The sequence below is a fragment of the Hakea prostrata genome, chromosome 8 (assembly GCF_041222555.1).
Source record: "Hakea prostrata isolate BN-2017 chromosome 8, UWA_Hpros_2, whole genome shotgun sequence".
Classification (NCBI taxonomy): Eukaryota; Viridiplantae; Streptophyta; class Magnoliopsida; order Proteales; family Proteaceae; genus Hakea; species Hakea prostrata.
The window spans coordinates 43,684,395-43,711,693 of NC_142607.1; the positions used below are offsets into that span (position 1 = coordinate 43,684,395).

Sequence of the window (27,299 nt, forward strand, 5' to 3'; positions counted from 1 at the left end):
TCCTATTCTGTAGATGGCACCTGTATAGCTTCTTTCCTATTTCATAGATAGCAGCTGTGTATATATTGATTGTAAACTTCTGAATAGTATACAGAAGAATCAAACATTTCAATTCATATTTCGTCATAAATAAATGCTGAAAAATAAATCCTAAGTTAAGAATATAGAATGGTAGAAAAAAGTGGGAATGGATGGGGGAGAGAAATTATTGACGAAAGCTACATGCATCTTCAAATCTAAATAACAAAAAAAAACTTTGGTCGATTTGAAGTCCAACGGACTCTTAACAACTGATCTGAAATGAACAAAATCTGCAGTTGTTATACCTAGAGAAAAATGAATCCTCTTAAAACTTAAACTTGAACTTGAAATCGAAATTGAAATTACATTGATTGAAATAAAAAAAACATTTGCATAAAGGAAACTAAATAACTTGAATAATTAATGCATTACATTAAAAAAAAAAAAAAAATTGAACCTAAACATTGAATCTAAAAACTAGAAACCCACAAAGAATTCAAAGAACTAGAGAAGGCCTAAACAAACTAAAGAGAAAAGAAAGTTGAACCTAAGTCTAAGAGGAGAGGGGTATTTATAGGAGTTGGTGAGGGGGTTACAAATAAGGAAAGAAAATAATAATAATATTATTTAATATTTAAATTTTATTATTTAAATTAATTTTTTTAATTGAATTGAAATCTCAATTATTCTAATTTGGAATAGAATAATCAAATTCTAGATTAGATTTAGATAGGCCTACACGGACTTGAACCGATGACCTTCTGGGTAAAATAGATTAAACTTTTTATCGGAATGATTCGAACAGCTTCAAAGACCCAACATGTATTTTTTTTTTGCATTGGGTTCTTTCATCAACTAATATAAATCTCAGTTAATCCGCCATATTTTTTCTTGATAGAAAAATAACAAGATGGCTCCATGTGCTCTGATTCATTATTTTCCTTCTGATCCAAGAGCAATACGAAAGTGTTTCAAAGAAGGGAAGGGTTACCTTGATAATTGTGTAAAATTAAATCAAAGAATAGAAAATAGATTAATTAAATAAAGAGAGAAAATTAGGGAATGATAGAGTAGAGAGGAAAAAAAATAAATAAAGAAAAAGAAATCATTTGAGAATGGAATAGAGAGAGAATGAGTGGAAAGAAAAAAAATGGTATTGTAGAAATGTGGGGAAGAAAGAGGGAGGAAAGGGAGGAAAAAGATATTTTTAAGAAAATAAATGTGGGTTATTAAAAAAATAATTGTGAAGTAAAAGAAATTGAAAGTGGGGGAGAGAGAAAAATAATTAAGGAAATAAATAAAATCTTATAAAATAAAATATTGTAGAAAATCTATGGAAAAATTGAAAGATCCTAATCCTTGACTACTTGTGGGACCCATACATATGCAAATATTTTTCTTTTTCAACAAAAAATAAAATTCTAACTAATCTCAACCGTCGATCAAAATTGGTTTTTTTTATTTCTAAGATATTCTTGGAGTTGGCCCATAATCGCATCTCGATACACTTCTAGCCCATAATGCATAGAATTGAGCCCTTTTTGTACTTGAGAAATAAAGTTGGACCTCTTTGGGTGAATTGTACCTGAAAACTCCAAATATATGCTTAGGTCCTAAAATATTCTAAAATATGCAAAAACAAAAAAAAACCCAGGGTAGCTCCACACTAAGTGTGTAAATGCATGCTTTATGCTGTAAGATTTCACACGTAAATGTGCTTATCACAACGTATATATGGGCTTCTTCTTAGCATCCACCATCCTCAACACAAACACTATAGGATCCAAAATGCCTACAGTCCTGTTAAGCTCCCTTTAAAAGGAATCATCAGCAATGCTTTGTTGGGCTTCTCTTTCTTTAGTTGTGTTAGATCTAGGCCAGATAATCCAATCCAGGCCAGATAACCACTTTTGATTTGCAAACAAGTGCTGAGACCGACCACTTTCTTCTAGAAGCTTTTTAATGCCACATAGTTGGAGAGTAGCTCCTTCACCTTTGGCAAGTATTTATGCATCAAATCCCATGGGGTTGGGCCTCTCACCCCTACATTTGCCCTAGCTATTGCATCAATCATCCCTTAGTAGTATGGAATATTAGCTATGTTGGTTGCAATGTTTTTGTACATGAATCCATTGATTGCCTCCCTAGCCTGATCCTCCCTACTGCCTCCACCAAACATGTGAGGGATGGTTCTTTGGTAAGTACCCTGCTACCTGAAGAGGGTGGGGCCTTGCTCAAATGTGGAGTCCACCCTACCGTAAGCTTGCTCCTTCTTGTGTCTGGTCTTCCTCCTCCTCTTACCTCCTGCTAAAAACTAGGTGGAGTTGCTGACCTTGACCTATATCCGCCTGCTCCTCGGGCCTGCTCATATTGCCTCACAGTGTCAAAATAGAAGGACAACCTGCTAACTTCAAATGCAACCTTTATCTATCTCCACTCGGCTACTAACTCCACACCCATATTCGTCGTGGCCTCCTCGTCATCTAACTCCTCATCAATATCAATTAAGGCCTCTCTTGCAAGACTTCCTCCTAAAACTCCCTTTGCCTTTTTCTATTTCCCTCCTTTTAAGCTTATTGCGCTTCACAATTCCATGAACTCCAGCCTTTAGTCAGATTAGGAACTCAGAGTTTGTTTCAAACTATGTCTTGTAAGGATTCATATCCCATGTAATCTAGGAAATCACTCTATAAAAGGGGAGCATACTCCAGCAATAAAAAAAATGTTTTGGACTTTAGAAGATTGCGACGGACGAATTTGGAGAGGAGTTGCTGCTGGAGTGTTGCTTTGGGGTGAATTTTGAAGAGTTGCTGCTGGAGTCTCCTCTTCTTCTTCAACTCTACAGTGATGTTTCCCTTAACTTCTTCTTCTCTCACGATGTTCTAAACTTTTTTTGCTAGAGTGTAGATGGATCCTTATATGAATTGATTTATTGATTTCTCTCTTTCATGTAATACAATCCTCTACTCTTCGCTTTCTTCAATTTTGTTCTTAATGCATGAATGCCTGATCAACATTCATCAATTTCGTGGTATGTTTTCATACATGTAATAGTGGAGTATGCATGCTAGACGTAGGGTTGAAGAATGATAAGTTATAGTTGATGCTAAGAATAAGGTGATTCAAGAATGGCCAACTACAACAAAAGTGGATGAAGTTTGCCGTTTTCATGGCCTTGCTTCCTTTTACCTGAGGTTCATTACTGTTGAAAACATGGACTGAGGTTTTCTAATTAGAATAGGATTATGTTTCCTAATAAGTCTAGAGTTTTATTTCTATTTGTTTTATATTTTCTTTGCCTACTTAGTATAGGACTTAACTAGGTTGTAACTATAAATACCCTATTGGGTTCTTGTGAATAATATACTTTAGAGGAGCAATTCCTCACATTACAACATGGTATTAGAGCAATATTTTGTTTTCATCCTACGGAGGTGCTGTAGAATTTTTTTTTGAAGTCGCTATTCACGTGCTTGTTTTCTTTTCGGGTATCATGGAAATGTATATTGGGTGATTAAGTGCATGTCTAAGAAAATCTTGTCTAAGGAGTCTGGTATGTAAGCGGACTGGTTGTGTCCCTCCAGTTTTTCCCTGGTGTATTTTGGTTCAACAATATACCAATTGGAGGTAACCTGAGTAGATATTTTTCACGTGAATTAGTGGGAATTATTCTGTAGTCAACAACAGTTCGTGATGAAAGTGAGGGCAGCTTTTGCTAATTTGAATAGTTCTAGAGTCTCCAATGTCTTTCATTCATTAGGATTGTGAATTTTCCCCGCTTCAGATAACCACTGTGAAACTTAATGGGACAAATTATCTTAGATGGTCTCGTTCAGTTTCCCTCGCTGTTGGTGCTCGTGGTCTTACTGGCTATCTTGATGGGACTTCTACAAAACCTTCCACACCTGGTCTGCAACTTTCCAAGTGGTATACAGATGAATGCTTGGTCATGGGTTTTCTCATCAACTCCATTGAATCTAGCATAGCAGAGAGTTATCTCCTCCTTCCTGATGTGGCAACTATTTGGAAAGTTACTAAAGATACATACTTCAGAGTTGGCAATGATGCACAGTGCTTTGTAATTAGACGAAAAATCAATCAGTTACAGCAGAAGGACCTTCCTCTTTCTCAGTACTATAACACTCTTCAGGGATATTACTAGACTTTAGATTTCTATGGGAAGTTTACACCGAAGAATGTTGAAGATGCTATTGCCTATCAACAATGGGAAGATAAACAGAGAGTTTATGATTTTTTGGTAGGATTGAATATAGAATTTGATTAAATTTGCGAACAGATCCTTTCTAGAGAGCCTTTCTCTTCTTTGGCTCAAGCCTATTCCATGGTAGATACCGAGGATAGTCGAAGGACAACTATGTTACACACTCAAACATATGATAGATCTGCATTGGTGGCTGATTATGGCAATAATAAATCTAGTTCTGGTAATTTTCGCTCTCCAATAAAGTGCAAGTATTGTGGAAAAGAGCGTCATATAAAGGACAAGTGTTGGAAGTTGCATGGATGTCCAACAAACTCCCGTGGAAGAGTTAGAAATGGAATCAACGGCAGCAATCAAACATTTGCAAATCAAGCCAGTTCTGACACCCTGAGTACTCCAACACCTCTTTCCTCAGATGTGCTCGAACACCTTCGCCAGTTGATATCCAAACTTGACTCATCTTCTCCAGTACCGACTTCCAGTGTGAGTATAGCCTCTGTCATTGTTCCCTCTATTGATCCACAATTCCCCACAGGTATTTTTGGTTGTCACAATGTCAATTTGACTTATCTCTTCTAGGTAATCGACTTTGGGGCAACCGACCATATGACAGGGTCATCTACTTTGTTTCATACTTATTCATCTGTCCCTATTGCTCAGGATGTTCGAACGGCTGATGGGTCCCTCTCCCCTATCTCTGGGAAATGATCTATTATCTGTTCGTCTTCTCTTACCTTATCTAATGTCATGCATGTTCCTAAGTTTTCGGCTAATCTTTTATTTATTAGTAGCCTTACTCGTGATATGAACTGCAAAATAACTTTCTTTCCTTCTCATTGTGTGTTTCAGGACCTATAAACGGGGCTTACAATTGGTAGTGGTAGACATAAAGGGGGGGCTCTACTTAATGGATGGGTCCCCATCAGCTCTTTCTACGGTCTCTAGTTCCACCTCTCCTGCACTTTTTACCTTATTACAGTGGCATAGTCGTCTTAGCCACGTTCATTTACCTATATTGTCAAAATTATTTCCTGATCTGATTAAAAGGTGTAATTTGAATGATTTTTATTGTGAGGCATGTATTTTGGCCAAACAAACCAGTCATGTTTACTCTATTTCAGATAATCGTAGTAAAATTCTTTTTTCAAGTCATTCACTCGATGTGTGGGGTCTTTCTCGGACCGTGTTTGTATCTGGTCATAGATGGTTTGTTACCTGTATTAACTGTTGTACTAGGACCACATGGGTTTACTTCACAACAAAAGTGACATTTTCTCGTGCTTTCAAAATTTTCATAATATGATTAGGACTCAGTTTGGGGCGACAGTCAAAATCCTTCGTACGGATAACGAAACTAAGTACTTGGGTTGCGCATTCCCTTCCTACTTAGCAAACCATGGCATCATACACCAAACTAGTTGTGTCGACACTCCACCTCAAAATGGGGTTGCTGAACGCAAGAATAAACATCTACTTAAGGTAGCACGTTCCCTCATGTTTTCTATGCATGTGCCTCTTTGGTTTTGGGGTGAAGCTGTTCTTACTACAGCATATCTAATTAACCGAATGCCTTCTCGAGTCTTAAACCAACGATGCCCCCTTGAGGTTCTTTTAGGGACAACAGTCTACAGTCTCACTTAAGGTTTTTGGATGTGTTGCCTTTGTCCAGAACCACCATGTTCATAGAAAGTTAGATCCTCGTGGGTTAAAGTGCATTTTCTTGGGTTATCCACCTACACAGAAGGGGTATAAGTGTTATCATCCTAGTTCTCGTCGTTTTTTCGTCTATATGGATGTTGTGTTCTAGGAACAAATTCCTTATTTTTCCTCTACACCTCTTCAAGGGGAGAGTTTTAGTGAAGAGGTTCCAGTGTTGATTCTTTCTTTCGATATTTTTCCTGAAATTGCTGCAGATGATCCTCCTTTGGAAGATGGAATGACCGGACAGGAACTGGTGGTGGATGATATACAAGGGGAGACTAGATCTCTGAAGACCTATAAAAAAAAGTAACAAGTGACCCCTTCTGAACCAAGCCAGTCAAAAGCTTTGGTTCCTGGCCCTAAACAATCCGTTCCTCCAGGTGAGTCTGTTTTTGACCCTTCTTCTAATCCTAATTTGGACTTATCAATTGCATTAAGAAAGCAGCCTTGAACTTGCAGCAAACATCCTATTTCCAATTATGTTTCATATCAGTCTCTATCTCCAGAATTTCAAAGTTTTATTTCTCCTTGTCCTCTACTTCTATTCCTAACACTTGGCAGGAGGCATTATCTCACTCAAACTGGAAAGAAGCTATGGATGAGGAAATGCATGCTCTGGAAAAAAACAAAACGTGGGACTTGGTGACTTTGTCCATAGGAAAGCAGACTGTTGGGTGCAAATGGGTGTTTGTGATCAAGTACAAGGTAGATGGGACTGTTGAAAGGTCAAGGCAAGATTGGTGGCCAAAGGTTTCACTCAGACTTATGGCATTGACTACCAGGAGACATTTGCCCCTGTTGCCAAGATGAACGCAGTTCATATTATTATTTCATGTGCAATTAATAAAGGATGGAATTTACAACAATTAGATGTGAAGAATGCCTTTTTGCATGGAGAACTCCGAGAAGAAGTATATATGGATATACCACCTGGTTATTCTACTACAAAGACTTATAGGAAAGTGTGCAAGTTAAAGAGGGCTTTATATGGGTTGAAGCAATCTCCAAGAGCGTGGTTTAGAAGGTTCCATAAGGCAATGATATCTAATGACTATAATGCAGACCACACTTTGTTTATTAAAAGAGATGGTTGCCACACTACTATACTTTTAGTATATGTGGGTGATATTGTGATCACAAGCAGTAGTGAGGATGAGATTTCAGCATTAAAGACTTTTTTGGGAACTAAATTTGAGATCAAAGATTTGGGAAAACTAAGATATTTCTTAGGTTTACAGGTTGCATATTCTACTAGCGGTGTATCTCTATCCCAGAGGAAGTATACATTGGATCTTCTTGAGGAAACTGGAATACTAGGATGTAAGTCTGCTGAGACTCCTATTGAGCCTAACCTACACTTGAAGGCAAAGGAAGGAGAACCAGTTGACCAGATAAGGTATAAAAAATTAGTGGGAAAGTTGTCTATCTATCTCACACTAGACCTGACATCACATTTGCAGTTAGTCTTGTTAGCCAGTATATGCATGATCCTTCTTCCTCACATTTGGATGCAGTATATCGGATCTTGAGATACTTGAAGACTACTCCAGGAAAAGGAATTTTAATTTCAGCTCATGAACATATAAAGATTGAGGCATATACAGATGCAGACTGGGCAGAATGTCCAAATGATAGGAGGTCTACCTCTGGGTATTGTGTATATGTGGGAGGTAACCTTGTGACTTGGAGAAGCAAGAAACAGGCTGTGGTTGCGTGGTCCAGTGCCGAGGCCGAGTTTAGGGTGATTGCTTAAAGCATTTGTGAGGTACTAGGGCTTAAAGAGTTGCTTCAAGAGGTTGTGACAGATTTGGAGGTTCTTATACAGTTATACACAGATAGTAAGTCAGCAATCAACATAGCTCATAACCCAGTACAACATGATAGGACTAAGCATGTGGAGATTGACAGACATTTCATCAAAAAGAAGGTTGAGGCTGGGCTGATCCATATCACCTTTGTTACTTCAAACGAGCAACGGGCTGATGTGCTCACACAGAGCTTGAGCACGAAGATATTCAATTATATTATGAGCAAGTTAGGCATGATAATTATCTATGCTCAAACTTGAGGGGGAGTGTTGAAAACATGGACTGAGGTTTTCTAATTAGTTTCCTAATAAGTCTAGAGTTTTATTTCTATTTGTTTTATATTTCATTTTCCTACTTAATATGAGACTTAACTAGGTTGTAACTATAAATACCCTATTGGGGTCTTGTGAATAATATACTTTTAAAGGAGCAATTCCTCACATTACAACAATTACACACTATAGCACCATTGCAGGTCACATCTTGCATGAAAAAAGGTGTTTTATAGTGGACAAGCAAAGTACAAAGATGCTTTGAGATGCTTAAAGAAAAGTTTAGCATAGCCCAGGTCCTTGCCCTTCCCAACTTTGATTTTGTATTTGAAGTGCATTGTGATGCATCCTATTTGGGCATAGGAGGAGTTATAAGTCAAGTAGGTCGCCCTATTGTCTTCTTTAGTGAGAAATTGAATGGTGCCAAGCTTCGCTACAACACCCTTGACTTAGAATTTTGTGCATCGTTTCGTACACTTTTGAGCGTTAGAGATATTCATAAAGAGTTTATTTTGTACACTGGCCATGAAGCTCTCAAGTACATTTCAGGTCAGCAAAAGCTCAACTCGAGGTGTGCAAAATGGGCTGAATATCGTCAAGAATTCACATTTCACATTAAGCACAAGCTGGAGTTCAAAACCAAGTCGCCGACGCTCTTAGCCGAAAGAAGGGCCCGCTCCATACCATGTGGTATGCACTCTACCGTCCTTGGATTTGGTTCTTTCCAAGAGCTGTATTGAGAAGATCCTTACTTCTCTAAGGTCATATATGATGCACAAGAGAAGAAGCTCTCTGATTTTGTTTTTTGGATGAATAATTAATCAATTAAAAGACGAGAACTAATACAAAGGAAGATCCAAAGGACGAGGATTAAGGGGGAGAATGGATTTGGGAGTTGAGGCCCCAGGCAACAACAATGAGTTTGTTCCTTGGGGAGTCAACAACCGGGGGGGGGGGGGAAAAGCAGAAATTTTAGAGGACACCTCAAAATAAATAGCATTCCAAATAGCATCTATGGATCGGGATTTAGAAGTCCAGTGCCGAAGATTTCGCTCCCACCACAGATGGTGGACTGAAGCATCAAAGACAAGCTTGCCTATTCGGTCACAAGATAGAGGTACCGGAAAGTTACTTAAAACCCAAGATCAGTCCTTGATAAACCCAAATGAGCGACAAGATCAGGGCCAAATGAAGTTAAGGGCTTTTCTCCAACGTGCACTAGAGAAAGGGCAAGAAAAGAACAAATGCTCGATGTCCTCGGTGCCATTCTAGCAAAGAATGCAATTTAGGTTCACAGGGATGTGGCGGGAAACAAGGAAAGACTGGGTTGGTAAGGCTGTGTTTAGGGCTCTCCAAAGGGTAAGAGAATGACAAGGGATATGGCCCTTGAACCAAACCAAAGGTGGCCATAGGGGGGGAGGGGAGGGGGAACGAAATAGGTTCTAAGTAGAATGAGTGGTGAATATTTTGGAAGTAATGGGGATCCAAATAACTCTATCATGGGGAAGGGGAAGGCTAGGGGGGAGAGAGTTCCAAACTGGTGTGAAACTATGGTGAGGAGGATGGGCCTAGGAACCACTAAAGATAAAATGCGAGAGGCGGGTAGATTTGGGAATGCGAGTCTCGTAGACAGTGCGGGGAGTAAAATGATTGAGAAGAATACCCATCGAATGCCAAGGATCTAGCCAAAAAGAAGTAGAGGAGCCAGAGGAGATCTGGATGGTGATGGCAGGGAGAGCATGGGGTTTGAGGAGAAGCAGTTTCCTCCAGGTCCAGGAAAGATTAGGAGGGATAGGGGCAGTCCAGAATGAGTCAGATTTGAGAAGGTTAGATTGAACCCATTTAACACAGATAGAGTCATGGTTAGTGACAATTTTCCAAATGAGTTTGAGAAAAGCAGCGGAATTGACTTCTTGGATTCTGCGGATTCCAAGACCCCCTTTAGATTTGGGCTGACAAATGTTGGCCCAACTAATGGGGCGAAGGAATCGCACAGATTCCTGGCCTTTCCAAAGAAAAGCACAGAAGAGAGATTCCATTGCAGACGAGATGGCCTTGGGGATTAGGAAAATGCCACACCAATAGAGGTAGGAAGATTGGAGCACAGATCGAATGAGCTCAACCCTACCCACGAACGACAGTAGTCGGCTTTTCCAGAGTTGGAGGCATTTACGGATATGATCCAACATGGGCAAACAATGGTGGCGGGAAAGCCTACCCGAGATAAGAGGGAGACCAAGGTAAACCATAGGGAAGGAGCCAAACTTAAACCCTGAAAGATTAAGGAGATTTGAACGCAGAGGCTCAGACACACCCGAAAGGAAGAGGGAAGATTTATCAAGGTTGACCTTAAGGCCGGAGATAGACTCAAAGAAGGAGAGGGCTGAGATGATGGAAGAGATGGAACTATGGTCAGCTTTAGCGAAGATCATGAGATCATCTGCAAAAGCAAGATTGGTGAGATTGATAGCTGTACATTTCGGGATTGGAGAAATCAGGAGCTGATCAGTCTTGGCTTGGAGAATACGGGAGAGCACCTCTAGAGCCAGAGAGAAAAGGAAGGTGGAAAGGGGACAACCTTGGCGAATACCAACCTAAGAGGGAAAGAAGCCCGCCGGCGAGCCATTGGTTAGAACAGAGAAGAAGGGAGTAGAGATGCAGACCTCGATCCAATGGATGAAGGAAGGGGGGAAACCCATAGCGGAAAGAACATCACTGATAAAGTCCTAGCGGATAGAGTCAAATGCTTTGTGGAGATCGACTTTGAGGAGGGCTGCAGGGGAGTGAGAGGATCTTTCAAACCCCCTGACAACCTCGGCACAAAGGAGAATATTATCCACAATGCTACGACCTGGGATAAAAGCAGATTGGTTAGGACTAACTAGGTTTGGCATAACCTTCTTGAGCCTATTCACTAGGATTTTGGAGATGAATTTGTAGAGAAGATTGCAAAGGGAGATGGGGCGAAAATCAGAGACAGAAGAGGCTCCAACTTTTTTAGGGATAAGAAAGAGGAATGTTTGGTTGATGGAAGAGAGTTGAAAGTGATTGAGAAAGAAACTACGGACAGCTCGAATAAGGTCACCCTCAATGAGATCCCAAGCACAAGAGAAGAACCCCATACTGAATCCATCGGGGCCCGGGGCACGGTTTGATTTGTGGGAACGGATAGCCAGAGTAATCTCATCATGGGAAGGAATTGAGAAAAGAGAGGGAAGAGAGGGGGTCAACGAATTTATTGATGAGACCAGGGGGAGAGGAGGGCGATGCGGGAGGGAAGACAGAGAGAGAAGATTAGAAAAATAAGACATAACTCGGCTTTGATTCCCGAGGGGTCAAGGATCCAAGTACCATTACTAGAAAGAAGGGCAGGAATGGAGTTGTGATTATTGCGGGCTTTAAGAGAGCGATGGAAGAAAGCAGTATTAGAGTCTCCAAGTTGGAGCCAATTAATTCTGGCTTTTTGCCGGAGGAAACTTTCTTCAAGGGAAACAAAAGATGATAACTCAAAAGAGAGATCCCTCTCATTCTCCGCGAGTAGAGGATTGAGGGGGTCACTTTGGAGAAGGGCTTGGGTACTTAGGTGATTTCAACGACAATTAGAAACCTTAGAGGAAATATCTCTGAAAGTAGAGGAGTTCCAACGACGGAGAGCTTCCTTAGTGTTCCTAAGGCGACGGGCAAAAGCGATTAGGGGAAGTGAGTGACAATGGATAGGCTTCTCCCAGGCTTCTTTAACAGTGGGGAGGAAGGATTGGTTGGAGCTCCTCATATCAAAGAATTTGAAAGGCTTAGGACCGAACGAGGAGAAGGGGAGAAGGCGGACAAGGCAGGGAGAGTGATCAGAAAGGCAAGCTGGAGAGAAAGAGGCATGGGAGTCCGGGAAGGAGGAGAGCCAGTGATGGTTAACAAGAAAGCGATCAAGTTTAGAGGCAATTCTATCTACACCGATACGCCGGTTATGCCAAGAGAGAGAGTGGCCCGACCAATGAAGATCAGTGAGACTAGAGTCATCAATACAAGAATTGAAACCATCGACTGCAACCGGGTTAGGGGGACGACCACCCACCCTCTCATGGGAGAATCGAACAATGTTAAAATCACCCGCAATACCCCAGGGAAGGTTCCCAAAGGAGGACAAGGAACGAATGGAGTCCCACAGAGGAGCGCGGTCAGCCGCCCGATTAAACCCATAGACTATGGTGAGGAAAGGAGGAGATAGCAATGGAAGGAGAGAAGAATTGATGAGGGCAATAGAAAGGGAGGTGGGATCCCAAAGAATCCAAATTCGCCCATTGGAGCAATGGGAGTAATTAGAAAGGAAAGACCAAGACGGGGCCAAGTATTGGGCAATCCGATGGAAATTATCAGCTTGGACCCGAGTCTCAAGGATGGCACAAAAAGAGGCTTTGGAGTCCAAAAGGAATTTTTTGATTTCCCTTTGCTTAGCTACAAGATTAAGACCGCGAACATTCCACACAATAAACTCAGACATAATAAAAAAAAGGGGGGGGGGGAGTTAACAACTAAAATTGGGGTCAAGGGAGGCTAATTGGTGGGGCGAGCAAGGAGAGTTAGTCTCACACAAGGTGGAATCCCAAGGGGAAGGTGTTTCGAAAATATTTGGGTCAATGGAGGAAGTTGAATTTGGGGTTGAAGGCTCAGTTGATGAGGAGAGGTTTTGGAAAGAGGGAGATGAGTTTTCAAGATGAGAGGTTGCAAAAGAGGGGTTCGGTTGGGCCAAAGGACATAAGACATCAAATGGATTTGCATCTTTATAATTAGAAAGCACCGAGGATATCATGGGCTCAATGATATTTGAGGAAATGGGCATATTAATAGCATTTAGAGAACGGATGGGCCGAGACCCACTAGACATAAAAGGCCCAAGAGAAGAGGAAAATGGTTTCACGATGGGCCTTGGCCCAAGTGAGGGAGGCGGTAGACTAAGTGATAAAGGGCGATGGCGATGGGAGTGGTTGTACATGGTGGGTCCCAGCTAAAGGTGTGAGGGAGTCGGTAAAAGGGGAAGGGAGGTAGCGTAATGGGGAAGGTTTTTATTTATTGGGAGAGGGTTTGGGAGATTGCAGGGGACTCTTGGCGATACTTTTGGGTCTTCAACAGTCGGCTTAGCATCATTTGGGAAAGGCAGGGGCAAAAAGTCTACTGGGAGAGAATCAAATACCTCTACAGACCTAACAGGGGCTCTGGCGGCATCAACGGCATCGTCGGCAGGAGCAGGAAACCCAGGAACATAAGCTTCTTCATCCGCAGAGTAACTGGTAGGAATTGCAGACTTTCTCGAAAGGTCGACGTCAATAGGGTTGACGGAATCAGAGTTAGGATTCTGGAGATCTGGAATAGCAGCAGCTTTATTCTTCCTTCTTCTTCTACAGTACGATTTGGTTACCGTAGAGGACTTTCCGGCAACACGCGGCGGGCAATCAGCAGCAACAGAAGTAGTCGATTTGTTTGCAGCAGTTGTAATATGAATTGTATTTGCAGCAAATGATGGAACAAAGATTATCTCTAAAGCGTCAATAGTCTTCATCTTTAAGAGAGCTTCAACAGATAATCTAGGGTCGGCCGAGAGCATAGAACTTGTATGATCACTTGAAGCAGCAGCAGCGACAGGGGCTATTTGATTAGCTTGATGGAGAGAAGCAAATGAACAACCAGATGATTCATAACCAAACGACGAGCAAAGGTCACAACGAAAGGGAATCCAGTCGTAAGCAATGACCTGATTGTACTTGAGGCCAAGATCATCAGCAATAGTTACACTAGAGGGCAGATCTTTTGAGGCGAGAGAAATTCAACACGTAGTCTCGCATAGGACAGGCGATTCATATTCAAAGTTTTTGCATCAGTACGAAGAGGCTTTCCAAGGGCAGATCCGATTCTACTCAGACAATCGGAGTTCCAAAATTCCAGCGGGAGACCAGGTAAGTTGATCCACAGGGGAAGGGAGCTGAAGTCGACCCTGCAGAGGGGAAGTGAAGGGGTCCAAGGTTGTAGGAATATAGGGGATTTTCCCACAAACCAGGGAGACCCTTCAAGGGCACGAGAGCGGCAGTCAGGGGAGGAAAATTTGAACAGGAAAACACCAGAGTCAATAAGATGAATATCCAGATGACCATGAGCTTTCCATTGTTTGGTAAGGGAAGTTTAAAGAATACCAAAGGAGGGTGGGGGACCAAGAAATTGACCAAGAACTGCAGAGGTCAATCGCTGGATACCTACAATAGTAGAGACAGAAGGGCAATGAGCTAAAGGTATGGGATCGTTTGAGATGGAAGGAATGAACGTAAGGTCGAGGTCAAAATTGGTAGGATGATGGTGGTGGTGAGAGAAGAGGGAGTTCCAAGGTTTGTTTGAGGTAGAGGAGGCGGGAGGGTTAGGGGGAGAGGGTGGTTGGGAGAGGTTATGAACGGGAGGGTCATCGGAGAAAGCAGGGGAGGCCATAGGAGATTACCGGAGGAGGTCAACGGAGAGAGGGGAGAGGGTCATCGGGAGGGTTCTTCATTTTCCTTTCAGAGCTTTTTTTTTTCCTCTCTGATTTTACCCTATGTGATAGCTTCTTTTAAAGGAAATCGCCTGTGTGCCCGATTGCTCTTTGACAAAAGGTGATTGAAGAAGCACACAACAATGCCCCATTTTGGGTGTGGCAAAACTTTGCAACTTATCTCCACCAAGTACTATTGGCCACATCAAAAGCGAGATACATTGCTATGTGTTGAGAAGTCAACAATGCCAAATAGGAAATGGACATATTACTGATTCCGGCCTCTGTGCCCCTAACTACACTACAAGCCCCTGGGGAAGACATCTCTATGGACTTTGTCCTTGGATTGCCGCGCATGCTGAGGGGCATGGATTAAGCTTTTGTGGTTGTTGAGAGGTTTTAAAAAATGACACATTTCATTCCTTGTCGCAAGACCATGGATGCTTTATGCATTGCTGAGCTATTTTTCAAAGTAGTCTACAACTTGCATGGCCTTCCAAATATCGAATGATGTTAGCCCCAAGTGGAGCTACTGGAGCAATAAGATCGGGAGAATGACTAGCACACACCAAAACTGGTCACAACTGTGAGGAAAATTTCTGTTCTGCAATGGTTTGGGAAAAAGGGCGTATCTTCTTCGATATAGGTTGGATTGACCTGATTAAAAAGCTAATATTCAAGGACTTGTAGAACTACAACTGTTTTGTTTTGAGTTTCCTTAGATTAGTTCTGGAACAGGACTGAATTGAGGATGGAAGTGAGAGAATATGAGTGGACAGGTTTGGGGGTTTTGGTAGAAAATGAAGGGGATGAGTAGAACTTCAAAGGCTTCTCTTCTAGGCCTCCAATGAAAGCTCAAGAGGGCTTCAATGCTTCTAGATTGATGGGTGCAACTCTTCTAGGATGCACACTTAGAAATGCTTCTACTTTTCAAGGAAGGACTGAAAACTCGTTAAGGTATTTGATAGGCCCCTCATATCTTGTCTGTATTCTCGCAAGCACAAGAAGAAAGCTGGATTTGGCAAACAACAGCTAGGGAAGGCAATTAGATATGGTCCTGAGAAGGAGGTTGCTGAATAGAGAATGATTTGTAGAATATTCCAAAAATATTTACTACTGAATAAGAGGGATTTGGATATTGCAGAATATTTACAACTGAATAAGAGGGATTTGGATATTGCAGAATATTTATTACTAAATAAAAGAGATTTGGGGACAGGCAAATAATTTACTACTGAATGAGAGAGATTTGGGGAGATTAGGATTGATTAGGGGTTATAAATAGGGGTAAGATGTGAGTAGTAAAAAAAGGATTGTTTATGTGAGTGTTTGGGCAGCCGTAGGATGAGGGGCAACAACATGCTATGGGGGTGATTGGCACCACTCTAACCAGTTTATCATTGTTCTTCGTTATTCTATCAATTAAATAATATCAATTTCGCATTCGGTTCGTGGGTTCTTGTTAGTATTCAAGGGGGAATTTTTCAAGGTTCAATGGAGATGCACTTAGTCAATATTTCATTCAAGCTTATATATCTTCCATTTACAAAACAAGATAGCCTTTTATAGGCAAAATAAAGGAAAATGTATCTAATTATTATGAAATTTGAACCCTTGGTTTCAAAGGGTTTCCAATGGTGTAGATTGTCATAAGACTTAGAGTTAACTTAGAAACTAGAAATAAAATAAATAATAAATAATTCCAATAAGTAGTGTTGTTCCAAAGTACTTTGAAGCAAGCTCCAATGAAGTAGTGGTTCCAATGCTCCTTGTGCCAGCTCTAATGCAAGCTTCATTGTATGACGAATAATGAAGTCTAAATGGAACATTTGAACTAGTTCTTGCTTCTTGGGCTGGAATTGTACTTGAACTAGAACTAGACCAGGCTAGCGTTGGATTGAGCTTGAATACAGGCCGATCTCCTTGCTTGGGTGCACTTGTCATGTTGGGCTCCATCATTCCCCCCTTATTTAGAAGAATTCGTGGACGAATTCGAGTCACCATCATTGAAAGAATCTCTCACATAAGGTTTCAAGGGTTAGGACATTGAATGCATTATGGATCTTCTTGTCAGGAGGAAGCTTCACTCAGAAGGCAATATTGATTCGTTCATGAGCTTTAAGTGGTCCAAGCTTTCGATCAGTATTGAGCTTCTAGTGGGATGATGCTCCAGTGGCAAATAAGCCAAACGAGATCTCCAGGTTCCAATGAAAGCTTTGATAGCCTCCTAGATATTATCTCATACAAGGACTGAAGCCCCCCTACAATCTATTATAAATCTGGATTTCAGCTTTCTTAATCATTTCTATGAACTCCATAGGATTGCATATAGATTCTGAATTCATCACTTGCACTCTATGCATCACCAAATTTCACTCTTGCGCAATCTTCTCCTCATTGTTGAAATGAATAAATATCATATGATGGCTGATTCTTCTTGTTATCAGTGTCAGGGAATCTCGGATATGGTGAAATGAATACCATGATTTGTTCAAGAGCCTCTTTTGTGGATAGAAGATTTACCCATTAACCATGGTTGGTAAATCTATTCTTGCCAAATTTTAATTCTATTAATGTTTTTCCAAGAGATACCGAACCATTTGATAAATATTTTTGTTGGCATTAATATGGTGTCATGGTTAAGGATGTAGCACTTGTAGTAATTTGTCTGAGGGAGTTCTCATGGACTTCGAGAAATTACTCATTAATAATGGCAGGTTAAACTGTTGTCCCAATATTAATTAAATTTCTTTTATATTCATCCCCCAAAAAAAAAAAAAATCATTTGCTACACCTCCTTTATGCTTAGGCTTGACTCTGGATTGTTGGCTACTTTTTTTTCCTTCTTGTCCAAAATAAAAGGAGTCGTGAGTTTTTTTGGGTGGGGTGGGGGCCGGTAAAAAGAAACACTGCAAATTGATATTCTTATTTGTTAGAATTGTGACAATAATTTGTGAAGAAAGTCAAAATGGTAGAAAATTTGAATGAGGAAGACAGAAGAGAGTATATATTGGGCACAAAACTTTTAAAGAATAAAGGGGAGCTGAATTCAACTCCTAAAGAGTGTCAGTCACATATTGTTTGTGTGAAGTCCCAGCTACATCGAAGCACTAGTCAAGAACTAAGATGTTCTGTAATCTGTAAGTTGGAATGTGAGAAACCGAAGAGAACAGATATCAGGCTTCAACTTTTACGAATAAAGAGTTTCCAGTTCCACGCACGAAAGTGTCTTTAAACATTCCTGGCAACCAAATATTGATCAGTCAACAACTAATTTGTCAGTAGGTTGTGTTATAAGAAAGCCTATGTCCTTTAAAATCTATACATCTTTTTCTTGTCTTTTATTTGCTCCCTCGGAAGAGGTTGGGCATGCCTCTGCTTCAGGCAAGTGGGCCTTGACCGATGGGCTGGTAGGATGGGAAGAAGAACCTGGCGGCTTTTCAATGGGTGTAGGAAGAGATACAGTCACAGGGTGCCCGCCCTTTTCCCTTTCTCCTGGAGTCCAAAAGGGCATATGCAGTGCAATACAATCCTGCTACTGCACGCTGGAGCATTGTAATGTATGCAGCCTCACCCCTACTTTTGTAAAGGGACTATATCTGGACTCAGACCCATGGCCACTTGGTCCCAATAAACAAACCTTTATCTTACTCCCTGGAGTCTGGAAATCATTAAATATCAAGTCGAACACGAAAGATCAAAACTTCAGTGTACTTCATATGTCTGGTAGTATAATCCTTGACATGAGCAACAAACAAGTGATCTAATAGAATCCTGTAGGAAGTCTATATACACCAATATGTTCCTATATTAGTTAAAGGGAAAGGGAATGCTTTCTTTGTTACAATAACTTCAAACAATTTCATTTCCCGGTTAACCTGGTTTGACTGACAAAGCTTTGTGATTTTTGCTTTAATTTGGGCAGGTTGAGAATATTAATACGAAGTTTACTGTCTCAGCATTTGTCAAACAAGTAGGGAAACTCTCAGTTGGGCAAAAGGATGCAATAAAGAAAACAGGATTTGGTCCTTTGCTTCTTATGCCTAACCAAAAGCTAAGCAAGACTCTGTTAGCAGTACTCATGGACAGATGGAGTTGCAAAAAGAAGGCATTTGTACTTCCCCCTGGTGACATAGGGTTTTCCCTCATGGATGTGGCCTTGATTTTAGGACTACCTGTGGTGGGTGAGCCAGTGGTCCTAAGTGATAAGCCCTTCTCAGATTTGGAAAGAGAGTATGGTGCTATACCAGAAAAGAGAGATATTCCAATAGCAGCAATTGAAAAGAGGCTCGAGTCACTCAAAATGACAGTTAATGATGATTTTATTAGGACATTTCTATTATTTACATTTGGAGTGCTTCTTTTTCCAAATGCCAATGGAACGGTGGATTCTCGTTATCTTTCTTTTATGGAAGATGTGGATAAGCTGCAGGGATATGCATGGGGAGCAGCAGTCCGTGAGAATCTGCATCTCTGGTTAGAGAAAAGAAAAAAGCAAAGGATAGAATATGTGGGAGGTTGTCTCATATTTATCCAAGTATGATTCTTTCTCCTTGAGTCTCTTGATAATGCATTACACAATTTACTGATTTAGGATAAGGTTATGGTGGTGGTTGTTACATTATCTACTTGATTCTTCTCATATTTTCTTCACAGGTCTGGTGTTATGCTCATATAGATATTGCCCGACCACTTCAGGAAGGGCGAAACTTGCACTTCCCTCGGTTTTGCCGGTGGAAAAACTCTTCTTCATACACTAGACAATGGTTCACAGAAAAATTTGATAAATTGATCGAGGATCAGGTAAATAATTTGCAGATAATTTATTATGTGCATTGTGGTATACTAGTGTGTGAACGCAATTTAATGATGGACCTGTAGGCTGAAGGCATCAAAACATTTGCAGGAGAAGGGGAACATGGATCAAACTACCACACTCTCTCAAAATAATCTCTACCTTCTATTCAATTCACCCTATTCAAGCAAATTATAAAGTAACGAGCAAGACTCCTAATACGACTGAAAAATTGGCGAACCCAGTGCCGAGGACTCCTAATAAGGCTATAGATTGAAATAACAACCTGCAATAAGCTTTCAACTCAAGCCTGTCCAACTCTCTCTTTTGCATAGGAAACTAAAAACAGAAAGACTGAAATAATATATGGTAAAGAAATTAACTAGGCTATTTTTGTTGGGTTTATTAGGCTTCTGAGGGTAGCATGCCTATTTTTGTTGGGTTTGATTCTGCATCAGAATTACTTCAGTTTTTATTAGAGATGTTGTCTGCCTTGCAGAGAGCAATGTTTGATCATGTTGACCTAGATATCATAGTATTGGGGCTTGCTTTGTAAATTCCAAATACTGACTGGTGAGGAATGAGTAATCTATGGTGTCTTGCAAGGACTCAACCTGGGCTGTATTCAACCTGAATCAGTTGTTTTTAACTCAAACCTTATATTGTATTGTTTTAGAGTTTGGGACCTTGGGTTGCTTATGAGGCATAAAATCCCTCTAGATCTTTGGGTTCAAATCAGGAAGCCTCATGCAACTGGATTGTACCCAGACACTGGAGTAATGTCTTGTTTGTTTTTATTCTACTTTTTCTGCTTTAACAAGTAGTGGTTCCAAGTTAGGTAATCTGGGAGCTGAACCCAACTGCTGAGGACTCTCGGATAGACACTGTTAGGGAGCTACTAGAGATGCAAAAAGAAAGCTTGGAGTTGCCATCTACATCAGGTGTAATTGGAGGAACATCTGAAGTTCAGAAGGTAGCCATGGAGGCGACACAAGAATCAGAGAGCCCTTCTGTAGGTGATACATATCTTCCAGTAAATGCAGAAACATCAGAGTATACAGTAACCGATGATGGAGTAACATCAGAGGATACAGCCATTGATATAGACCGAGAACCACCAGAAATATGGAATGTAATTGTTGAGGAAACACAAGCATCACAAAGCTCTTCTGCAGTTAATACAGATGAAGTGAGTGTCTTCTATTTTCTGTATTGTTTTTCTATCTTCTGCAAGAACCTAAAACATAAAATGTGCTGTCAATGCAGGTAGATAGCTTGAGGAGTGAAAAAGAAATGCTTGAAAAACAGGTTTCAGAAATGGAGGAAGTGATAGAAGAGTTACAAAAGGAAAATCTCGAAAGGAAACAGATGTCAGAAAAACAAATGCAGGTAGTTGATAACTTAAGAAATGAAAAAGAAATGCTTGAAAAACAGGTTTCAGAAATGGAGGAAGTGATAGAAGAGTTACGAAGGGAAAATCTCAAGATGAATCAGACGTCAGAAAAACAAATACAGGCAGTTGATAGCTTAAAAAATGAAAAAGAAATGCTTGAAAATCAGGTTTCAGAAATGGAGGAAGTGATAGAAGCATTACAAACAAAAGATCTCAGCAGAAATCAGATGTCAGGAAAGCAAATTTCGGATATGGAAGGGGTGATAAAAGAATTAAGAAGGGAAAATGAGTTCCTAAGAAATCATCTTTTATCTTCCAATAACTTTATTGATCATCTGGAAAGAATTGTGCTGAGTGAGGACTTAAATGATCAGTAGGACCTGCTCAGAGATGCTAGATAATTTTCATAATGCTATTATTCATGTACACAGTATCATTCTGTAATGTATGAGTGAATCCCAACCCCAAAATAATCATCACTGTTTAGGTATTTAGCATAAATGGCTATCATTAGTAAGTCTTGTTCTGTTTTAGTAATCCTAATGCAACCTTGTCTTTTATGTGAATATAATCTTTCTTTTTCACAGCAAAAGGTTCTTTTCCCAGAAGGTGAAAATTGATGTTTCTTGCATCAATCCAATGAACTCCTATTTTCCCGACAGGTTTCCAGCCTGTTGGGTTCAGGTTGAGCTGACCCAGCTTGATGAGCATTTTGTCTTAGTGAGACCTTCCTCATTTATTCTATTTTATGTTTCATTGTCTGAGACCCCGTATATTGGGGTGTTAGGGCTTGAATAGAAGTTCAAACTTAATGACTGGCTGTAGATTTAGCTTACCTTTGGTGAATCATGTAAATCTGTGTTTTGAACACATGCATTTGATCGATCATAGACTCCAATACTTCTTCATTGTCAATTACAGATACATGCTGCATCTCTTTGCTTGTTGCTTCAGCAATTGCTTTACTAGTTAAGGATGGTTGCATTCACCTACTTATGGTTGTGTTGACAATCAGGTCTCAATAGCATAATTTTGAGACATAAAGCCAGTTCATACTGTATTTTTCTCTCTCTGATAAAATGCAAGTAATCGGGTATGAGAGCAACTATACGAGTCATTATTTGACTAAACCTAAACACTTCTTCTAAGGCATACCCTGAAAGCATGCAAGGCATTCAATTAGTCCTGTCAAAGTCCAACTGATATGAGCACCAAAATAATTTTGCTCAACTACAGGCCATTATCTCCACCTAGACTAAGAATTGAATCCAACGCCCTCTCACTTTGTTTCTATGGTTCTCTATATAAGCATACGAGTTAAGACATGGGAGACCAGCCATAAGTCATAAATTTGATTTCAGCTCGAAAGATTTTAAGAGTTTAGTGCATAGCCATGGCCATTTCTAGAGTCATGAAGCTTGTGTGCCTTGTTCTGGCGTTCATGGTGGTGGTTGCATCCTATGCAGAAGCTACCATTACATGCTCTGAGGTGGAGAAAAAGCTTGCAGGCTGCCTCAGCTACCTGCGTAATGGTGGTTCCATCTCTTCCACTTGCTGCAATGGTGCTTAACTCTGAAGCTGAAATCACCATCGATTGTCAGAAAACTAGTCTGTGCTTCAAGACCCTATACAGTTCCATCTCTGGTATCAATCTTAATTACGCTTCTAAACTCTCTATTGCTAGGCCAAGTTAAGCTAAGCAAGGTTTAAAGTATCGGAATCTAGTATCGTATCAGTCAGGAGATTTTAAGAGATGTATTGTCTCCTATCGAGTATTGTATCTTGTTGACCAACGTATTTTAATGCATCCCAGTAGAGAGATGTGTCAATATATATTGTATTGGTTGAATTCAATATAAATAAGTATCATATCATGGTATATTTTAAACCTTGAAGCAAGGTTAAGGCCTTGAATAGAGGCTTGCCCAACTAATGAAAACTGGTATGAACCCACGGAAGACTACTGGTGTTGGGCATCAAACATTCATTTACGCCAAACATTGTCGAACAAGAATTTACTGTCGTGCCCGTCTATTATTTAAAATCTGAAACTGAAATTGTTTGTGTTTAGGAAGACTAATCTCTTAATTAATGTAAAAAAAGGTTAATTTTGTCTTGTACAAGGAAAAATGAGTTTGCAATAAGAGCAATTAGCATTCATATTTATTTCATATGGTCACCACCAAAAGTAGAAAGCCAACTTAGATGCCATAATAGATGTTGCTACCTAATAATCTAAGCAACTTTATTGAGTTTCCTCCTGTTCAAGTATCCTCACTTCACCTCTCACCCTGCAAACATAACAAAAATCAATTTATTAGCCACAAAAGAATCACAAACCATTATCCAATTCTCTTAGGCTGCGTTTGTTTGCAAAGGTGGGGTGGGAGAAATAAACATGTGGGTCCCATGTGTAGTGGGGTGAAGGAGAAGGAAAGGAAAGGAAAGGGTTTTGTGGAAAAGTGATAGGGGTGGGTCTCACTTTTTACTTTTCCCAACTTTCCCACAAAGTCCCACCAAATATGTGGGGTTTTAAAATAGCTGGGGTGGGGTTGGGATGCCCTCCAGACAGTTTCCTTGATTCGGCTGTCTCCCCCCCCCCAGCACCCATCTCCTTTTGGGAATTAAGGAAAGTGAAATCTACATTTTTTCAGTTTTCCCACCCCACCTTTATTCCAGCAAACAAACGTAGCCTTAGCTATGAGTTTTGAATCCATGGTTTGAGTAAAAGAGATCTGAACAAGGTTTTTAGAGGAAGAAAATAAACTTTGAGCAGTCAATGGAATTGTTGATCTTGAAAGGAACTTGGACACCACATTTTCCAAGAAGTGCAACAGCATAGGCTACCTTGATGCCAAAAGTGGTTCTATAGGCACTCTTGAGACAGTGACAAGCTGTTTGACGGTTAGGAGTGGTTCTAGCAATAGAGTTGAGTGCCCTCATAGAATCGCAACAACCCCAAGACACCTTGCCTTGTTTGCGCAGGTGGGTGAGGCAAGATCCAATCGAGAGACCATTTATCCATGTGAGGGCATTTGCAGCATGTGGTGCTGCCACAACCATGTAGACGAGAACAAGACACACAACCTTCATCACACTAGAATTGGTCATAGATACACACACTTGCTAGCTCCTTAACGTTCACTTACTCTCTTTTTTTCTTCTTAGTGTTTTGCTGGATCAATGCAATGATATGGTATTTTCTATGTGTTTATTTATGAGAGAAAGACGTTAATGACTAATTAGGTGGGTGTGGTCTCTTCGTCTGGCATGGAAGACGGATAGTGGTTGGAAATTGAATGCTTTTCGATGTGCCTGTTGTTTTGCTTGCTTGGATTATTTATGAAATTGGGAAGCTGAAAAGCTTTTCTAATAACTTCTTTTTTTTGGTGTGTGGTTGATTTGGTGTTCGAATTAACAAAATAGTAGTCCATAGTGGACCAGTTTGAGAAGCATACAGTTGACGTAATCGTTCTATTTGAGTTTGGTTTTGTTTTAGTTTGACGTCAAACCACCCAATTTATACGTATTTATAAACTTTGATCAATTGGTTTCAATTTTCAAATGACGATCATTCAAGTGCGGTTCTTGCACTCAATGCATGAATCATATATACGGATGTGTGGAATATCAATCAACCCCAGTGAATTTGAAAATTCCATTCAACTCAATATCTTTGTTGCACTCCCATTGGTGTCAACGTTGGTGCAAGTGTCTCCTCTCTAGGGAAAATATCTCCCCACGAGTGTCTAGTGAGCTTTGAGAATCTGCCATGTGGATCAGTATACAACCAATGGTTAAAATTACATTCCTCTTTTTTTGGGTGATCAAATGAAGCCTGAATCACAATCTATCTATTAAACAAACTCTCCAGGAATGGAACAGTAAATAACTGAGTCCAAAGACAACACAAGATGATATTCTCAGCAAAACCAATGGATAACAGATCAAATGGTCACCTATTAAACCAACGGATAACTAATCATATGATCATATATATCACATGATTTTCTGTTACATGAAAATGAATGCTAATATATCATTCTACCAAAACATTCCATACTGTAAGAGTGCTATGTATGCAATGTTGCAATGCATTCCTACTCCATGGCCCAGAAAATGAAATTAAAAATTTCCTCTATTCATTTTTTGTATAAATGATCCTTTGGGAACCTAGATTACTAACTGAAACACCTATCCCATTTTTATAAAAGATTTGATAATAATTTTGGAATAAAAGAATTTGCAAATTTTTATTGTTCTCCTTTACAAGAAGGGTAGTAGACATTCAAGGTTTTCTCATAGAAAACAAGAGTGAAGAAGAGAATAAAGGCATACAATTCAGTGGGTATTCATGATTTTCATGGACAACAGTATGTGTGAGAGAATCAAGGAAATGAGATAATTCTATTTGATTTTGTAAAAAAGGAAAAAAATGGTAATTAAATTGACAACTTTGTTGAAAAAAAAAAAAAAAAAAAAAAGAGAGACTACTTTACCTATCAAAACAATTAGAAAAGATAGTTATCATTAGCTTTATAAGAGGTCTTTTTTCTATTAAAAAAAAAAAGTCCAATAAAAGATATATATAATTCCTGCAAGCAAACCTGGGCGATCACTTGGGGCGGTTGGTTGATCAATCAACCGCCTTAAGCAACCGCCCCCTAGTACTTTTCAATATTTGGGTGCCTTACTCAACCGATTGATCCCCAACACTAACCTAACCCTAAACAACATGTGGGAGTGTCCTTACCTTGATCCCGGACATCTTCAATCACAACTTGACTTCGACTGGTGATCCACTTTCCCAGTCCATCAAGGTTTCTACGGATTCTTCTTCGAATTCTTAGTAAGATAGGTTATTCATCGGTGGAATCTAGATCCATGGGCTCAGGGTATGGATCTTGGATTTCATCCGGATACTCCACAGTTTATTTCGATTAGACCTTTGGGTACTCGGACATGCAATAGGGATCCCAAGTTAGAAATACGGGGGTTGTTACAAATAGGAAATAATGATAGTGAGTGAGTGTTAAAGACCTAGCAAGTGTGTGTAGCTATGGATAGTTCTGGTGTCATGAAAGTTGTGTGCTTTGTTCTTGTATGCATGGTTTTAGCAGCAACACATGCTACAATATCCACATGTAGGCAAGTGGTCTTGCCATTGGCTCCTATATGTACCCAGACAACCTCATATGCACTCTTGAGCGTACACTAATAATGAGAGACTCTCAAACTTCTCTATCACTAATGTGGACTTGCATGATCTTCATAAATTTATTAATCATCTTCACTTTGAGCACCATTGCTTCACCTCACCCTGCAAAGATAACGAAACCAAATGGTTAGCATAAAAGAATCACCAGACCATTATCAAATTCACAAGCAAAGAGTTTGAGATGCATGGTAGGAGTAGAAAGGATATGAAAATTCATAGGGTTATCTAGATGAAGAAAATACAATTGGAGTAGTCAATGGAAGGACTGATCATGCAAGGAAGGTGGACACCACATTTTCCAGGAAGTGCAGCAACATAGGCTGCCTTGATGCTGGAGTGGCTCTGTAGGCACTCTTGAGACAACGGCAAGCTGCCCGACAGTCAGGAGTGGTTCTAGCAGTGGAGTTGAGTGCCCTCACGGAGTTATGACTAGCTGAAGACACCTTGCCTCTTTTGTGTAGATAGGTGAGGCACGAAGCAAATCACGAGACCACTTGCCTGCATGTGAGGGCATCTGCAGCATGTGGTGCTGTCAAAACCATGCAATCTAGAACAGAGCACACAACCTTCATGACACCAGAATTTGCCATAGCTACACACACTTGCTAGCTCTTTAACACTCACTCACTCTTTCTTTTCTATTAGTGTTTTGCTTGACAATGAAATGATATACTCTTCTCTATGTGATTATTTATAGGATTAATAAGGTTAGTGTGGGTCTCCTCTTCTTGCATGGAAGATGGAAGGTGGTTTGGAATTGAATGCTTTTCGATACATCTGTTGTTTTGCTTGCCTTGATTGTCTCTAAAATTAGAAGCCTAAACTCTCCCTAGTTATATTTTTTTGGTTGACTTGCTGTTATAATTAACAAAATGGCGAGCCAAACAAACTATTTTGAGAACCATAGCTCACTTATAGGTATTCACAAACCTACAACAGAAAGAATTTGAAGATCCATGGGAACAAATAAATCCAGTCTTAATTAAATCTTTTCATGCATGAGTTCCATGAAGTTTGAAATTTTAAACAAAACCCCTACTTTTTATAGGGAAAAATCACTCGTCTTCCTACCCTACCCCCTCAAAAGAAAAAAAGAGGGAGATTTTTTGTTAAGGATATCTAGCAATTCATAACCAACCCTAGCCGAACCCAGGGTTGCCCTAGCCACCATCTCATCACTAGCCTTACTTGTGTGGGTGCATGAGTCCTAAATTTGGGATGAACAACGACTCTAACTTATTTATATGAGATGTATCACAATCACAAACAATCAAGGATGATCAAATTATTATCTCTTCTGTAGACGTAGGGTGCACAGTTCAGTTGAAGAAATGTAAACACTCTCTCTCTTTCTCTCCATTGCA

General features: G+C 40.1%; 1 protein-coding gene and 1 pseudogene across 2 annotated transcripts in view; one reads left to right on the forward strand and one right to left on the reverse strand.

Annotated features, from left to right (window-relative positions):
* The window catches only part of LOC149008039 (uncharacterized), a 43,500-nt gene extending 22,185 nt beyond the window's left edge, over positions 1-21,315 (forward strand). The window contains exons 3-7 of one of the 2 annotated variants that reach the window (XM_089166808.1): positions 16,977-17,064; positions 18,455-19,066; positions 19,186-19,332; positions 20,163-20,513; positions 20,591-21,315. In XM_089166808.1, the coding sequence (XP_089022934.1) occupies positions 17,062-17,064; positions 18,455-19,066; positions 19,186-19,332; positions 20,163-20,513; positions 20,591-21,094 (1,617 nt within the window). In that variant the 5' untranslated portion in view covers positions 16,977-17,061 and the 3' untranslated portion in view covers positions 21,095-21,315. The remainder of the gene's footprint in view (positions 1-16,976; positions 17,065-18,454; positions 19,067-19,185; positions 19,333-20,162; positions 20,514-20,590) is intronic. The other variant, XM_089166809.1, reaches the window with a different exon arrangement.
* Positions 21,316-26,032: 4,717 nt separating this feature from the next.
* On the reverse strand, positions 26,033-26,525 carry LOC149008040 (non-specific lipid-transfer protein pseudogene; annotated as a pseudogene).
* Positions 26,526-27,299: the final 774 nt, after the last annotated feature.